The 16,143-nt window shown below is 40.3% G+C and overlaps 1 protein-coding gene and 1 long non-coding RNA gene across 3 annotated transcripts in view; one reads left to right on the top strand and one right to left on the bottom strand.

The window, feature by feature from the left end:
- ELP1 (elongator acetyltransferase complex subunit 1) overlaps window positions 1-16,143 on the bottom strand; it is a 66,639-nt gene that overhangs the window by 29,388 nt on the left and 21,108 nt on the right. The window contains exons 13-28 of the mRNA XM_082403763.1: window positions 15,278-15,377; window positions 13,361-13,543; window positions 11,064-11,170; window positions 10,632-10,735; window positions 9,380-9,433; window positions 9,182-9,287; window positions 8,216-8,331; window positions 7,774-7,847; window positions 6,947-7,025; window positions 6,765-6,844; window positions 5,046-5,183; window positions 4,851-4,936; window positions 4,384-4,532; window positions 3,687-3,810; window positions 2,662-2,759; window positions 986-1,187 (exon numbers count right to left, since the gene is read on the bottom strand). Coding sequence (XP_082259889.1) covers window positions 986-1,187; window positions 2,662-2,759; window positions 3,687-3,810; window positions 4,384-4,532; window positions 4,851-4,936; window positions 5,046-5,183; window positions 6,765-6,844; window positions 6,947-7,025; window positions 7,774-7,847; window positions 8,216-8,331; window positions 9,182-9,287; window positions 9,380-9,433; window positions 10,632-10,735; window positions 11,064-11,170; window positions 13,361-13,543; window positions 15,278-15,377 — 1,800 coding nt within the window. The remainder of the gene's footprint in view (window positions 1-985; window positions 1,188-2,661; window positions 2,760-3,686; window positions 3,811-4,383; window positions 4,533-4,850; window positions 4,937-5,045; window positions 5,184-6,764; window positions 6,845-6,946; window positions 7,026-7,773; window positions 7,848-8,215; window positions 8,332-9,181; window positions 9,288-9,379; window positions 9,434-10,631; window positions 10,736-11,063; window positions 11,171-13,360; window positions 13,544-15,277; window positions 15,378-16,143) is intronic.
- LOC309634290 overlaps window positions 1-16,143 on the top strand; it is a 66,842-nt gene that overhangs the window by 45,893 nt on the left and 4,806 nt on the right. For both annotated transcript variants that reach the window (XR_014247924.1, XR_014247925.1), the window contains one exon: window positions 14,080-14,298. This is a non-coding gene — a long non-coding RNA (uncharacterized lncRNA). The remainder of the gene's footprint in view (window positions 1-14,079; window positions 14,299-16,143) is intronic.

Raw genomic sequence — 16,143 nt, 5'->3', positions numbered from 1 at the left:
ATTGAAAGGGCTTATAGAAGAGTCCACAGATCTAATAACCAGAAAATGCCAAAAAAAGAAAAGTGATAATCTCACACATTTTTATAATCCCAAAGGAAAAAAAAACAATGTGAAATTACTAAAGAGAATATGTATCTACATTTAACAGGATATAGTTTGGATTTTTTTTCAGGACTGCTCTTTATGGGGAGATCATAACAATATTTACAAGACTCTTGAAAAGGTAGGGGGAAAATATACCAGCCACTCACTCACTTCAAGCATGGCTGAGAGGGCCAGAGCCCCACCCGTCTCTTCTCCCAGGCACTCTGGGAATGCCACTCCACTCTGAGAAATCAGACTGTGGAATAACCTCACCTCCGGTTCAGGCAATCCCTAGATCCTGATACAGCTAAACTGCCTTTGCTTTCACACTGCTTATACATTTGGCTTCATTTCTGAACATTGCTATTATGGTTTCCAATGATCTACTGTCTATATTTGAACAGTCCCACCCCAAAATTCATCTTTACATTCTCGCAGGGCACATTGCTACCCAGCTACACTGTACTAGGTGTACCTGTCAAATGTGAGTTTGGTGAATGAGGTAGAGAAAAGTGTTAGCTAGGTCATTTCCAACTTTGAGTGTTCTCTCACGATTCCAGCTTTTCCCCTTCCCGAGGACTGGAATACAGATGTGGAGAAAATCCACCTTCAACTCTCTGCCTAAGAGATGGCAGATCCACACCACGGGAGGACTTGTCAGTGCCATGAGAGAAACAAGTAAACTGCTTTCTTTATTGTGCCACTGTATTTGGGGAACTCTCGTAGCAGTTCAGCTTTTACTCCACCTAATAAGCCATTCCAAACTAACCTTCACCGGTGCACATGACAGTGCACCAAGGTGTGCTGCCGCCTGACACGTGTCTGCAAAACTGCCAAACAAAACCACAGAGACAAAAGGCCATTAGAGAAGTTATCTGGGAGAACCTAATGGCGTGTTTACCTGCCAGAGTTCTGCCCAGGCCAGCCAGCTGGTCTTTGGTCAAGTGAAGCTGGGCTGCCACACAGAGAGCTTGCTGCCAACTGCCACAAGCCAGAAAGGCATTGAGAGCTTTCTCGTGGGCACCACAGCGGGCAAACACGAGCCCTGCTGGCTCACAGAGGTGCTCCTGCAGTAGGTGTTCCCCGTAAGCAATGCTGATGTCCTAGGACAGGAAGAGACAAAGGGCTGGTGAGGAGAGGTGATAACTGTTTTTAAAATCTCCAAGGTAGGCTGCCTTGGTCATTATACTTGAAACTCCCTGGAATGACTTAGAAAACTCCTGTGGATGACCAGTGAATTCAATCTTTCTTCCATTCAAAACCTTACTGAGGATGTGCCATGTATTCATCCAACAAAAATTACGGAGTACTATTCAGGGCAGTGGGAGTAACACAGCAAAGCAAAAAATAAAGCCAAACAAAGCAAAAACAAACAAACAAACAAAAACAGTAACAAGAACCACTCCCAAGTTCCTGCTCTTGTGGTGAAAGAGTATGGACTTACAAACACACTATGGTCGACAGCATAATGGCAGATACTGGTAAAGGGACAGAGCGATGGGAGTGCTATTTCAGAGGGCTGTGAGGAGAAGAAGCCATGTGAAGAGTTATGGGACAGTATTCCACGCCAAGAGCACAGAAAGCACCATGGCCATCGGGCAGGAATGGGTATGGAACGCACAGGAAAGAATAACAAGAAGGCTGGTATGACTGAAGCACAGAGAGCACAGGAGAGGAACAGATAAGGCAAATGAGAGCAAAGAGGCAGGCTTTGGCCAAATTCTCTATTCCCCAGGCTCAGTATTAGGCAGGGAAACAGAGGGACGTAACACGGGGTCCCTGCCCTTAAGGAAACCCACAGCCTGGTGGGGCAACAAATCAGTAAATAGCAGATTGATAAATGCCATCCCCAAGGTAAGATCAAGGTGCTCTGGGAGCTCAGTGTTTGGCACCTCAGCCAGGAACGGCTTTCTGGCAGAGGAGACCCGAGAGTTTAGAAGGACAGGAGGGCTAAAGGAAGGGGAGGTAGAGGGCTGGCAGAGGCAGATGATGCTAAAGAAGCAGGCAGGGGCCAGATCACAGAAGACGTGTGCAATTAGTGGACAAACTGAAAATGGTGGTGATGATGGCACGGGCTCCATATCCCAGGTCGACCCCCTCACGTCCCAGGGCCTCAGGCAAGGTGGTTCCTCATTCGAAAGTTGTGCACAACACCTAACAGGTTGTTGTAAGAATTATAATACGTTTAGCGGATAAGCAAAGTATCTGCATATGAGAAAAGCTAAACAGATGTTTGTTCAAACAAACAAACCAAACTTTATGCAGAAATATATGGGAAAGATCAGCACTATTCAGGACGATCGTGAGGTTGGGCTGGAGGAGGGGCAGGATGGAAGCTGCCATGGTATTCCCGAGGAGGATCCAGAGACAACGCCTGGGTTTCTGGCCTGGGCAAGTTCTTCAGAACAGGAACAGGTCAGGGCCTTTCTCCCAGATAAGAAGTTCAAGATGAGGCTAATTAGTCTGAAGATAATAAACCTTGAAACCAAGGACAGTGTCAGGGACTCAGGAGCCTCATCCTTTTCCAACTAAAGCACAAAGCAAAATCAGGAGAGCCTCATTTCACATGCTACACACCTTGTACTGCTGCGAGCTTGGTGGATATAACTTCAGAGCTTCGTTATACAAGTTTTTATCTTTTATTAAGTTTAAGCATTCTGGGAAGTACTCCGGTCCTACAGGAATAAGAATCATACACACACAAGCTTGAGACTTGGGAAGCATAATGGATTTCATTTCTACCAATGGTCCCTACATAAAATCAACAAGGGACCTTTTTAAGACCTGCATAATTAGAGTATCTAGAGAACGGGAATGCAGGAGTGTGAGCTTTATTGAGCACCACTGCAGATTCTGAGGTATGAGAAGCACCAATTGGAACCAGAGTTCTACTTAAAAGGAATCTTACACTACCCCTGATGAATGACCATCCAGCCCAGTGTTTGCTCAGCCTCCTTAGTAAGAATCACCTGGGGAGCTTATTAACCATACACATGCCTGAGTCCCATCCCAGCCCAGCTGAACCAGATCCTCCAAGGAAGCCAGAAGCTGAATGCTTAACAAGCACCCCAGGTGACTCTTCCTTGTCCCCGTCTCAGCCCTTAGGAAAGAGTCATAACTGCTGAAGCCTGAGGCTCCAGTACTGGTCAGGGATGGGGTGAAGCAGAACACCCGGCATCGTGCCGCTTCGACTCCATATCACTGCCAATCAAAACTGTGTCAGGGCACCGCCAGTAGGCATGGCCACTCAACTCAGACAAGCTGGGTTTCCTTCAGGTGTCTGCAAACACCAGAGAAGAGTGAATCATCAACCAATTTTGATTTTAAGACACTGAAGTGAATTTCGAGGATGATCACTACTGACTCAAAAGCATCTGCTCTATCTTCTGAGCTATGGAGCTCCTCCCGTTCATTCAAAGACATTTGCTTTACCCTCAGCTTTTCAAAACACATGATAAAAATAAGGTGCGCGTACGTAATTGTTAACATTTTCAGATGTGGAAATTGAAATCAGTCTGTCTAACATTTGATTACAATTTATACCCTCCCCAGTTCCAAAGAATATTTTAAGTAGAAATAAACATACTAACCCTCACACTTACCACATTTGCTGAGGTGGCCAATGGCTTTGTCATACCGTTTCAAATGTTTGTCTATAGTGAACCGCTGATAATTCGTTTCCATTTTCTTAAGTGTATTTAGAAATGGAAGGTATTCTTTGGGATCCTAAAAATTAAAAAAAAATTTTTTTAAAGGATAATTTTATTGCTTGTGATTATATTACTTATAAAAATAAACATATAATAATTATAGCCATGAAACAAAAGCTACATCATTTTTAAAATATGTAGTGTATTAATATATCAATTACATATAAAACCAAACTACATAAAACCACTTTTGGTAAAAATCCCTTAACATATGGGCATATTCTCCAGGTTCCCAATTTCCACTGGAAAAAGAAGCTACATGATAGAACTGGACTGGAATATGAATCATTTATTATATTTCCTTTATAAGAGAAGAATTTGTTCACACTTATGCCTATAAGCTTAAAAATAACCCAATAATTTTATTTCGATTGCTCAACCTAGCAATCAAAACACTTTGGTAAGCCCAGAACAGCGACAGAGAATGAGCTTGGAAGCATGGGCCCTGGAGACTCACAGATCTGCCTCGAGGCCTGTCCTCACAGCCTTAACATCAGACCAAACACTGCACCGTCAGGAGCACTGTTTCACACCACCACGTTCGCATGAACAAAAATGAGAAATATATCTAAGTAGGAACTCCACATACCTTCTGTGACTTCTCAGCTACCATGAGGACCAAATCAAAGTCATAGGTCCCAAGAGAATGATCATATAACTTATTAACATCTACAAGAAGCAGCAAATACTTCAGGGCCTCTTCAGCACTCACAGCATCAGGAGCAGGTGCAGCACTTCCTGTCAGTGTGTAAGAAAACAAAACAGAACAAAACCATTTGGGGAAAAAACCCACACACCTAGCAACATAACTAAAAAGACAAAGTAATATGTTTTCCTGGCGGAACTGGACACCAGATGAATATATTCTTTTGACTCTTTTGTACAAGCTTTACAGGGCAGCATTCAAAGAAATGGACCCAGGTCTTAAAATGGAGACCAAAAAGCCACACGCTAAATCAGTGATGTAACCCTGGTCCTGGTCTGTGTGATCTCCAGAAGACCGAAGACCCGATGTCAGTTGAGGCCCCGATACACACACACTCAACATGTCTCTACCTTGAAGCTCGTGTACCTTCTGCAGCACAATTTCCAGTTCTGGGGTTGTTTTTTTCACATGAGAGGTGAGTATTGATAGGCAGTACCTGAAGTAATAAGTGAAGTACACCAATATAAGAAAGATGAGCAAGCTGAAGAAAAACAACTACACACTTCTGTTACTCAAAAGATGCCAACTAACGACGGCACACGTACTTGTGAGGATCTATGTTCTCCATGGCTGCTCTCATAGCATCGCAGATAAGGTCTACCTTTTTCCCATCAGGATCGCTGGACAGCTGGACAGTGCTGGTAACTGGTGGAGGGTACATGGTTTTTGTAACATCTTCTTCCCTAAGAACAAGTGTGTATTACGAGGTCACTAACTGAACACATGTCCCAGCTATCAAACTACTAACATATATGTTGGAGTGCTGATGAGATAGTAAATAAAAAATGGCTTTTGGAAGACAGTTTAATTCTAAAAATATTCATATATGGTGAAGAATGGAAAAACTTGCTGAGAAATGGAAACATGTCCACAGAAGACTTGTACGTTAATGTTTACAGATGTTACATTCATATAGCCCCAAACTGGGTACAGTCCAGGTGTCCACCCACAGGAGAATGAAGAAATAAACTGCAGTATATTTACACTATGGCATACTACTCAGCAATAAAAAAGAATAAACTAGTGATACATGCAAAAACATGGATGAATCTCAAGATAGTATACTATATGATTCATTTATATAAAGTTCTTGAACAGGCAAAACTGATCTACAGTGAAAACCTCAAAAAAGCAGTTGCCAAGAGGGTGGGGACAAAGAATAAATGAGAAGGGATTTGGGGGAACTTTCTGAGATGAAGGAAATGTTCTCTATCTTGATAGGGGTCAAGATTACATGGAAGTATACATTTGTCAAAACTCAGTGAATGGTAGACTTATAATCTGTGCATTTCGTTATATATAAATTTGACATGCAGGGGGACCCTGTACACAAAGAATATGCTCTAGTTAATGTTATGCAAGGTGACGTACTGACAGGTAAAGTGGACCAATGCCTATAATTACCTCGAAATTTGTCTAAAGTAAAGATGAATGGTGGGGACTTCCTTGGTGGCGCAGTGGTTAAGAATCCGCCTGCCAATGCAGGGGATGCGGGTTTGAGCCCTGGTCTGGGAAGATCCCACATGCCGCGGAGCAACTAAGCCCGTGTACCACAACTTCTGAGCCTGCGCTCTAGAGCCCGTGAGCCACAACTACTGAGCCTGTGCTCTAGAGCCCGTGAGCCACAACTACTGAGCCCACATGCCGCAACTACTGAAGCCCGCACGCCTAGAGCCTGTGCTCTGCAACAAAAGAAGCCACTGCAATGAGAAGCCTGCGCACCACAGCGAAGAGCAGCCCCCGCTCGCTGCAACTAGAGAAAGCCCACTCATAGCAACGAAGACCCAATGCAGCCAAAAATAAATTAATTTAAAAAAAAGTGCATTAGGAAAAAAAAAAAGAATGGTGGATGGACAGATGGTAAATAGTGATAAAGCAAATACAGGAAAATATGAACTGCAGAATTTAGGTGGTGGTACAGGATGCTCACTGGACAATTTTCTCAACTTTTCTGTATGTTTAAAATTTTTCATTAAAAAGTTAGAAAAAAGTCATTGCAGAAAAAGACACCATTTATTTCAATTAATAGTTTTTTATGTACACCTAAAATTAAAGTCAAATAATAATTCTAACTGACATCTTTTAAAGTCTTAGTTTTAAAAAGGGAAAATACTGAAAATCCAGCACATGTGGCATCTAAGAGTTAGAGATTAAAAAAAATATATTGAAAAGTAATTTTTCTCCTCTATTTACCTGTCCGATTTCCTTAACCAGAAGAGAGAAAATTATGCATATGATACTCATGAATTATTCAAAATACTTACTTCAATTCTGTGAAAAACAAATTAATATGATTTACAGAATCTATCTGTCTTATGAAGGTTTCCACATTTTCAAGAAACACCTACCCAAGAAAAGAATAAAAAAAGGATAAAACATTTTAGTTCAGATCATATTAGTTCAAACCTAAGGTAAGCTATGATAAACATCAGATTTAGAATGTTACCTTAGGGTTATGATCATGAATCAGATTGAGATTAATTCTCAGTTTTCTCATGCATTCAAATGCTTCTTTAAACATTAGTCTGTGAAGAGACAGAAAAGGGACAGAGAGGGCATTTCACAAAAACTAAGCTCCCTGGACTCAGCATATTTTCATAATGATATAAACCAGTTAAAATTAAGACTATAGCCCAACTACTACTGGATTTCTACTCTGAAATCACAGAATGAAAAAAATCAGGTACCAGGTTCATTTACCTTCCTAAAAGGTGTGATTTAGTCATCATGGCCGGTTGAGGACTACATCCACACATATGCACACAAGAAAATCATTATGGAACTTAGAGCTACTTTCTTTTTTAACAAAATGTTAGTAAACATCTTTCCAATATAAAGTTTCCCCTAAATTCAGAGATTCAAACAATGGATCATTTCCTTCACAACAGTGGCTCAGGCATTTTTGGGTCATAGGCCTTTTTATAAGTCTGCTGAAAGCCTTGGGCCTTCTGCCCAGACAAATACACATAGACACAGGATGGTGCAAAAATTCCCTGGGTTCACAGGCCATCTAAAGCCTATATCGTTCCCCTTAGGCTAGGAAGCCCTGTTTCGTACAATGAGCCTCATGATTCCTTCTGCTAGGAATGTCTATTATACCATACAATATAAGAATCAAAGTGTGAGAAAAAGAGAGCCTCTGAGAATCTGATGGAAGATATATGTAATGAAAGATTGAAAGACCTTTCAGTTTTAAAAATCTTAATGGAATACTTGCTATCTTCACACATAAGTCATAACAATAAGCTAACTAATCATATACATGGTACTTACTTGTCCAACCACTTCCGAATTTGAGCTAAAACCAGGGCTCGATGATGAACAACTTCTAAGTTTCCCCTTGGCATCTTAAAATAAATAAATCAAATCAATAACATTTTTAACTAAGTAGAAAAAAATTAAATACCCAGGATATACCACTTTACCTAACTCTTCTTAGAGAACTAACACAGCACTGTAAAATGAGCATACTTTTGGCAAAATTTAGTTGTGCTCAAAATTTATTTTGACTTTTAAGAGAAGTTTCTCTCTTAGCCTTACTGGGCAGAGCCTGTATTAACACTCCTTTGTATAAAGCTAACAGAGAACTTAGCAAGGAAAGGCTTATAATAAATTAATACAAATGATAAGACAGCTTAAAATATAATCCACAAGAATTCTGTTGGTATTTACTGTCAAATGACTATCAGAAACATAGCCTGAAAACTCAGCTTACCTGTAATATAAGCTTTGTGTCCTGGGGCACAACAGTGACAATGCGTGAACCCCTCTCCACCTTCCGCAGAGATTCCCCATTAGACACATGGCTGCTGCTCAGACCTGCCTGTAATGCTAAAGACACCATAGGCTAAGCCTTAAGAATCACTGTCAGGACAAGCCACTCTCCATTAACTGCAGCTGAAACTGCATGTTATCCAAAGTAGAAGGAAGCAATTAACAACTAAGCTGCACTGCTCTCTCACTCAGCCTCAAGACCATTAGCCCCTCTAATAAACAATCTTATCCCAGAATTTTGTGCTCTCTCACAGAGCCCTCATGCACATGCCCATACACAACTTCTCAGCTGATATGGAAAACACAGGGAGGATTGGGCACCTTCTCTCTTAGTGTACTGATAAAGCAACGATCGTATCAGTGAAAGATTCCCTGTTTCCAAGTTATCAATAGAAGCAAAGAAAATAAGTGGGCTTTTTTTTTCATAAGAAAATTGTATGCATGTGCACACATACACACTGGGTGGGGGGGCATGGAACACAGAAAAAAATGCGGCCGATTTCCTACGAACCATGAGATGGAGTCCTTCAGATATATAATGGAGGGTTGCCACAGTGAGAAAAGGAAGATTACAAAGAAGATTGAGCATATTGCCAGTTTGGTACCTACATGGTAATTCAAAGTAAAATATTAGTTATATTAAAAAATTTCCTGAAAATTGTTTGTTTACCTTAGGATGTGCTGCTTAAGGAAGGACCCCCCTCTCTTTGCTAACTGGTGTGGAGTGATTCAACTGAGATATCATGTTGAGATTAGGGGCTAAGTAAATGAACTTGAAAAGTTTTCTCCAGTCTAGGACTCCATGATAAAAAGCCAAAGTATGCAACAATCTTAAGTCATCAAGATTTCAAAGGACAAATGATATTAGAACAGGGACTATTTTCTATTTTATACACTGAAAACTTACTTTTCAATGACGCATCTCTAAGGCAAAAACACTGGCAAGTATGGGAATGAGTCGTCAACAATAAAAACTCATCATATACTGCAAATGATGTGATATTTGAAGCAACCTACAAAAGGTCAGGGAGGCAAAGGGGAGAGTTAGCTGTATTACTTGGAGCCAAGACTGAAAAAGATCCAGTGTCAGAACAAGCCTTGATACCTCAGTGTCATTGATGAAAAAGCGACATCTATCAGTCAGACCAAGGACACATTCCTGCGAAGAAATAAAATATGAAATTACAAACAATTCTAACCAAACTAGTTAAACCAAACTTTTCTATTACATGGTTCCACTGCCCTATGATTTCACATCTAGGTCCTTGTAATGGGGACTGAAGATGCCTAAGATGTGGCTGGTCCAGTGCAAGGTGTGCTATGACGCCATCCAGTGCATCAGCAAGCCCTGCCATTTCTATCTCCTACGCATGTCTCAAACGTATCACCTTTTGGCCCCTCACTGCCTCCACTCACAGCCACTTCCACTCTCCTCCCTTTCAACCTGCTCTCTACTGGGCAGCCAGAATAACCTTTCAAACCATGAAGCCCATCACACTACTCCCTGATTAAAATCATCAATTTCCAATCTATGTTAAATGAGCAAAGCCACACTCTTTCCCATGGCCTATCACTAAGGTCTAGCCATTGCTTCCACTAGGTTCCTTGAATAAGCTGAGCTCTTCTAAGCTCACAGTATGGATAGTTCCTCCTCCCTGGAAGACTCTCCCTTTCTCAGAGATAGAGCTTTCTTTTTCTTCACATCTCAGCACATACACCACCACCTCCTAGAGGCTTTCCCAGACCACCAAAAGTTGGTCTCCCCATCCTCACAGCTACCATCCTCTAACTAGCCTCAAACACTTCTCTATTCTCTACCATTACACCCTGCTCATTTACTTCATTCTCCTATCAGAAGGGACAGCCATACCCGTATTGATAGATTAAAAATTCCAGAAGGGCAGGAATTAGTCAGCTGTTTGGTTTTGTAACCACTGTATCCTACCACCTGCCACAATTATAGGCATTCTAATATTTGATGAATGATAACCTACTGAATACTAGTTTTAAGATTACATTTCTGTTGTCCCCAAAAGTTACTTATAAAACTAACTTTGAATGTTTTGTACAAATGGGGATAAAAGTCTGCCAATTGCATTTTTCTATTTTTGAATTTATACTTCCAAGGAAAGGAATCAACTAACTACTACATGCAATCTCTTAATCCCATTTCAGAGATTTAGAGGCTGAGGCTCAGGAAACTTCTCATTGTTGAGAGTGAGTAACTTCTCATTGTTGCCTTGAGATTCAGTGGACACTCAGGTCCACCTCCAAAGCACACACTCTTTCTACTTAATGCTATCAGTTCCTGGGTCACTGCTCTAAGTGGTAAGTTTTTCTGCCTTGTGTTTACTTACCTCTCCTCCAACCATGGCCAGTTCGGTCTGTGTGCACGGATAAGGAAATCGAACAGGAAATCCACCAGGGTTCTTCCATGGTTCAACAGCCAGAGAGGGTGATTCTGCAGGATTGGCAGATGAGGTTTACTAAGAGCTTATCTGCTCTTTGTAAAAAAAAACCTGTTACATTAACACTTGCTAAAATACTTAACATGCAATTCAAATCACTTTCCAAATGTGTTTTGGAAACTCAGTAAAGTACTCCAGTTCATTACAAGAGAAAATACAGGGAGAACACACCTGCTAATTCCACTCTATAGATGAGGGTTTTTCAGGGTAGTTAAAAGACCTAATAATCACCGCAACACTGATAAGATACAAGTATATGTGCTCAAGAATTAAATATCTACGTAAGTCATAAACATGCTTTCCTAACATTTTGATACTCACCCCAAAGGTACTTAAGTATCTGACCACCAGCCAACTGCAGTGCTACTGACTTGGTCTTGGAGTTGCAACACAGACTGATTATGACCCCATCCACTGTCACAGATGAACTGACAAGAGTAAAAAAAAAAAGGAAGTGAAGAAGGCGTGAACGGACTTTTTCTCAAAAGTAGTGACATTTCATTGATTTTGCAAAACAGAAAAAGAAGCAATTTTCCTTTGGTGCTGCGCTGCCTATTTCAATATAACATAAACATAATAAATGCACACACATATGTATATATACACTAATAGATAAACTATTGCAAGTGCAAGCCCAGGTAAAGCAATTACCTGTCACATGACATTATTTTCCACAATGTCAATAAGTAGGTGTCTACATTGTGAAGTCATCACTCCTATTCTGGCAGCAACTTTATATAACTTATTGCAACTTATTTCAATTTACTGCATTAAATAAAGCAGTGAATCTGTAGGAAAGTGAGCACACTTAATACCTATACTGCTATTATATTCATTCATAGAAATCTGTGGGTCTCCCTTAATGGGAAAAGGGGAATCTGTTATTGCCATTATATTTTTTCCTGAGTCAATGAACCAAGAGTAGACATGTCTTAAAGGAAGTAGAAGAGGTACGATAAAAGCAAATGGTGCCAATGCTAACATTTATTCAAAGAGTTTTAAACAAACCTACAAAAAACCCCAAAATGCCACAAATTTGGGGAGGATAAGTTATCTGAGAAGTTAAGGGAAGAGACTCTGGGACTGGATCCTGGCTCCACCTGCGTTATCTCAGGCAAGTTACTTAAAGTGCTCTGTGCCTCAGCTGTCTCAGCTGTAAAATGAGGGTGCCAACAGTACATACTTCAGAGAGGTGTTGTGAGAAATAAGTGAGTTAATATAGGAAAAGCACTTAAAAGAGTACCTTTTACAAAGCACAAGCTATAGTAAATGTAAGCTATAAGCTGATTGGGGGACTATATATTCGTCAAAGACATTAACATTTTGCATGAACAAAGTAGTTTTTTTTGAGAAACAAAAGTCAAAGCAGCAGAAATATATTTTAAATGACTTCTCACTTCCTTTACAGCAAATGAGATGACGGCATTTACCTTTTACAAGATAATGATAAAAAATTTCAAATTTGAAGTAGTAGAAACATGCATAATTTAGGCATTTCTAATGTAAATTGCTCTGTTTTCCAAAGGAAGCCCCTGTTAAGTCTGCATGCAGCTAGAACATATTCTGCATCCAGACGTATTCACAAAACCTTTTAAAATATGAAGCATTATTGGGACTTCCCTGGTGGGCCAGCAGTTAAGACTCCGCGCTCCCAATGCAGGGAGCCCGGGTTCGATCCCTGGTTGGGGAACTAGATCCCGCATGCCACAACTAAAAAAGATCCTGCGTGCCGCAACTAAGACCTGGCGCAGCCAAAATAAATCATAAATAAATAAATATTTTTTTAAAAATATGAAGCATTATCATTCAAAGATTAGAAGTTAATGACTGCATTTGGAATATGCTTCATGTATACAATAAAGAAAGGTTCCTAATTTTGCAACAACGGTTTTCAGAATTTAAAGCTAACCAGCAGAACTTTAATTACATGTGAATCTGGGGATTACTATCAATGTACGCCTAAGGTGCCGAGTTTTGACACTGGAAACCTGAGGACTTCTCGGAGCTGTCCACACAACGCTATGCGGTGCACAATAGGGCTTGCGATACGGAAAACAACTTTCATTAATGAAACCTGTTACGTGACAAAGATGCAGTCAGGAATCAAAATGAAACTCAGGGCCAGGGAGCTATGAAATTTTAGCAAAGAAAAACAGAAGAGGCTTTCTAGTAATAAATGCAATCAAGTGCCAAACAAAATGTATAGGAGGCCAGAAGAAGTATTCTGAAGTCACTAAATCAAAATGAAGTGCATATATATAGATCTCATAATCGATTTTAATAACTAACAAGGGTAATTAGAGTGGCTAATTCTCATAGGCTAATAATTACTCTGATGGAATATAAGCTACATGAAAATTTTTAACACACCTTAAAAATGTTTTCCCTCATCTATTGGCATTTGTGCTATTTTTCACCACTTCTTGATGTATTTTAGTCTATATTTTGACATGACTAAAAACTAGACTTAACCCTCTTGCTAAGTATGTCTAAAAAGGAAGCCACTGCCCCTCAACGCTGCTCAGTGGAAGTAAAAAAAAAAAAAGTCCCATGCTCATAAAAGAAGCCTAATTCTATCTGCTTATTAACACGTGGAATACAGCGAATTGCTGGCATACCTGATATTGAGCTGCCCCTGCTCGTCGTCCGTCTCAGAAGGGGCCACAGTCAGATGGTGAATGACGGACTGTGGGCTGGACTGACTGTAGCTCACAGCCAGGAAAACGTCTTCCTGAACCCAGGTGAGAAGGCTGAGCTTCAGCGGGTTTACTTCTTCATCTTCACTGTTCTCAAACTGAATTCTGTTTTAAACATCGAAGAATTTTCAAAACATGAATAAAACTTTAACATCACCGAGATTTTCCTGAATGAAGAATGAGCCACTTTATATATAGTCAACTACTAATTATTTGGAGAGACAAAACCTGAGGTAATGCCCAATACTAGAAAATCCAAAAATAATGTTTGGCTGGCTTACGAATACGTTTTTCTAGTATTTAAAATTAAGTATCTTATACTCTGAGATCTTTAGATTTGAAGAGAACATTTCAAGAAACTGACTACACAAGAAAAACTGACTGCCCCAGACCCTACACTAATAAACCCCAGCAGTCTTCCACTGTTACCATTTACCAGCATTCAAACCAGGCTCCAGCAGATATTTAGGTCTCAGTTGAATGGATCCTTTCCTAAGCATCTCATATCAAAATGACTAATTAGTTTGGGAGATGACTTCTTTGCCGCTAATGCCTTCCTCCTGTAGCATTTAGACACTGGAGGAGGGCCTGTTTTTACTGCTTCACGCAGGAACTCACAATGGCTCCTTCCTGCCTTTCAGCTCAAGCAGCAGATCCTCAGCACCCACTGAAGAAGCCGAGTCACTAGTCTGACCTTCCTACTCAACCAGCTCTCCCTGGACTCAGTCTCTTCACTGCATTCAGCCCCACGCAGGAGCATTCCTGCCTCGGGTTCTCACTGACACTCTTCTGCCCACCACACCCAACATTCTCAATCCTTCTTTGGCAATCCTAAACCTATCTCTTTTTCAAGGTTCAAGGTAAGTTATTTATGCCCTTCATGAAATCTTCTCTAAATGACTTACAGCTATCCTCACAATTTTTAAAAAAATGAAACTATATTCTCAATTGCCTCATGCTTTCTAGTTTGCCTTAAATCTGCCCTCTAAACTTTCAAGTCTGTGAAATGAAATAATCCATGTACATGCTCTTTGAAGAACTACTCTGCATTATATAGACAGCTCCCAAATCATACACAGGTAGGAAATATATTCATTTATTAAATATATTGCATATATTGGCATTTAAGAAACATATTATTTGTTATATTCAGTTATTTGCTCATTAGTCCCATTAATTTAGAAATAAATGCTCCCAGGAGGCAAAGTACGGCGTTAGTTAAGAACATGGGCTTATTAAATAGAAGAGAATCAAATTCTGGGTTCTCACAGAAATGGACTTATAATTAATAATTTGGCTTCTGGGTCATTTTACAATGCCTATAGTGCACCTGAGGTATTCAATTATATCCAACTGTTTGTAGTACTGTTTCAACAGGAAAATGTATTCTGATTTCCAACTTGAGAGCCTCAAAACACAGCAACCAAAAGTTCCGCATTGTAGGATGAGACAAACTAGAGACTGCATTAGGTCAGCCGCGCATTAACAATGTACGTATCCTCATTTGGGTAAGCAAATGCACTCTGCTCTACCATCTGCATCTCCATCTTTCCCATGGGATTTTCCCTGTTGAAAATCCCCCCACGGATGTTGGGAGAATGGGTTCTAAGTCAGCCTAAGACTTATGCTCCATTGCCACCCATCAGCATATATGATATTCAGATATATAGGTAACTGACTTCTCCAACCAGGCTGAAAAACCAGGGCCCAGGTGTTGTATCTACTTCTTGTTCCACCGAGCAACAGGCACAGGATAAGATAATAACAGCTGGCTGAATTGAGGACTAAATGCTGGCTGCCTCCGTGCCCAGAGGTCCAAGGCAACTAAGAACAACCTACGTGTATCTCTTGTCCAGATGAGGTGTTCTAAGAGAAACGTTAAATCCATTTCCACCCACGGCTCCCAGCTTCACTGTAGAGTCTATGCTTGGACTATCACCTAGGGAAAAAAAAATGCAAATACTATCATAGTAAACTACAAACATTTTTCCTGATACTAAGGACATGGGGTTCTGCATTTAATGGGTTCTAGAAGGTAATCCGCTTTACAAATAAAGCAATCTAGAAAATAACCACATCTCAACCTCTTTCTTAAATTAAATTTCTGCCTACCTTTCAGGCTGAGAATTCAAAACTTATTTGAAAACAAGGCTACCACTGCCATGTGACAGTATAACTTACGATACAACCATAGAATTCACAAATTTCAGGTTCTTCAAGTACATCAGGAAAGCAACTAGAAACTGACAGCAATGGGACTGTGGAAGGACAACTAGATTAGACACTAAAACACCTAAGCAGAGGTCCTTGTCCTTTCTTGCTCAAGCAGACTGCAAACCCTCTGGCATGCTGTTCCCTCATCTATAAAACAGAAAAACTCCACCTCTGACACAGCTCCTAGGAAAGCTGTGAGATCAACTGAAAATATGTGCAATGGCAATGTTAAGGACGTAATGAGATACTACGTTCTTTCTAGGGTTGAGAATTATTCTTAAATAACTAACCCTTCAAATTCAATAAAGCAAAAAGAATTGTTCTTATTAGCCAGAGTAGGATTGAACCCCTCCCACAAACACACAAAAAACCCTGCAAGTCAATTAAACATCACAGTAAGAATGATATTAATTATAACCTTCAAAAATTTTGGAAGCCCTAGAGCTAACGCAACACCAAACTATAATTTGCTTTTGTGTAGGAGATTTGAT

Source organism: Balaenoptera borealis (genome assembly GCF_965194805.1).
Source record: "Balaenoptera borealis genome assembly, chromosome: 8".
NCBI classification, from domain to species: domain Eukaryota; kingdom Metazoa; phylum Chordata; class Mammalia; order Artiodactyla; family Balaenopteridae; genus Balaenoptera; species Balaenoptera borealis.
The sequence above is the reverse complement of the archived record's forward strand: the minus strand, read 5'-3'. Positions and strand labels throughout refer to the sequence as shown.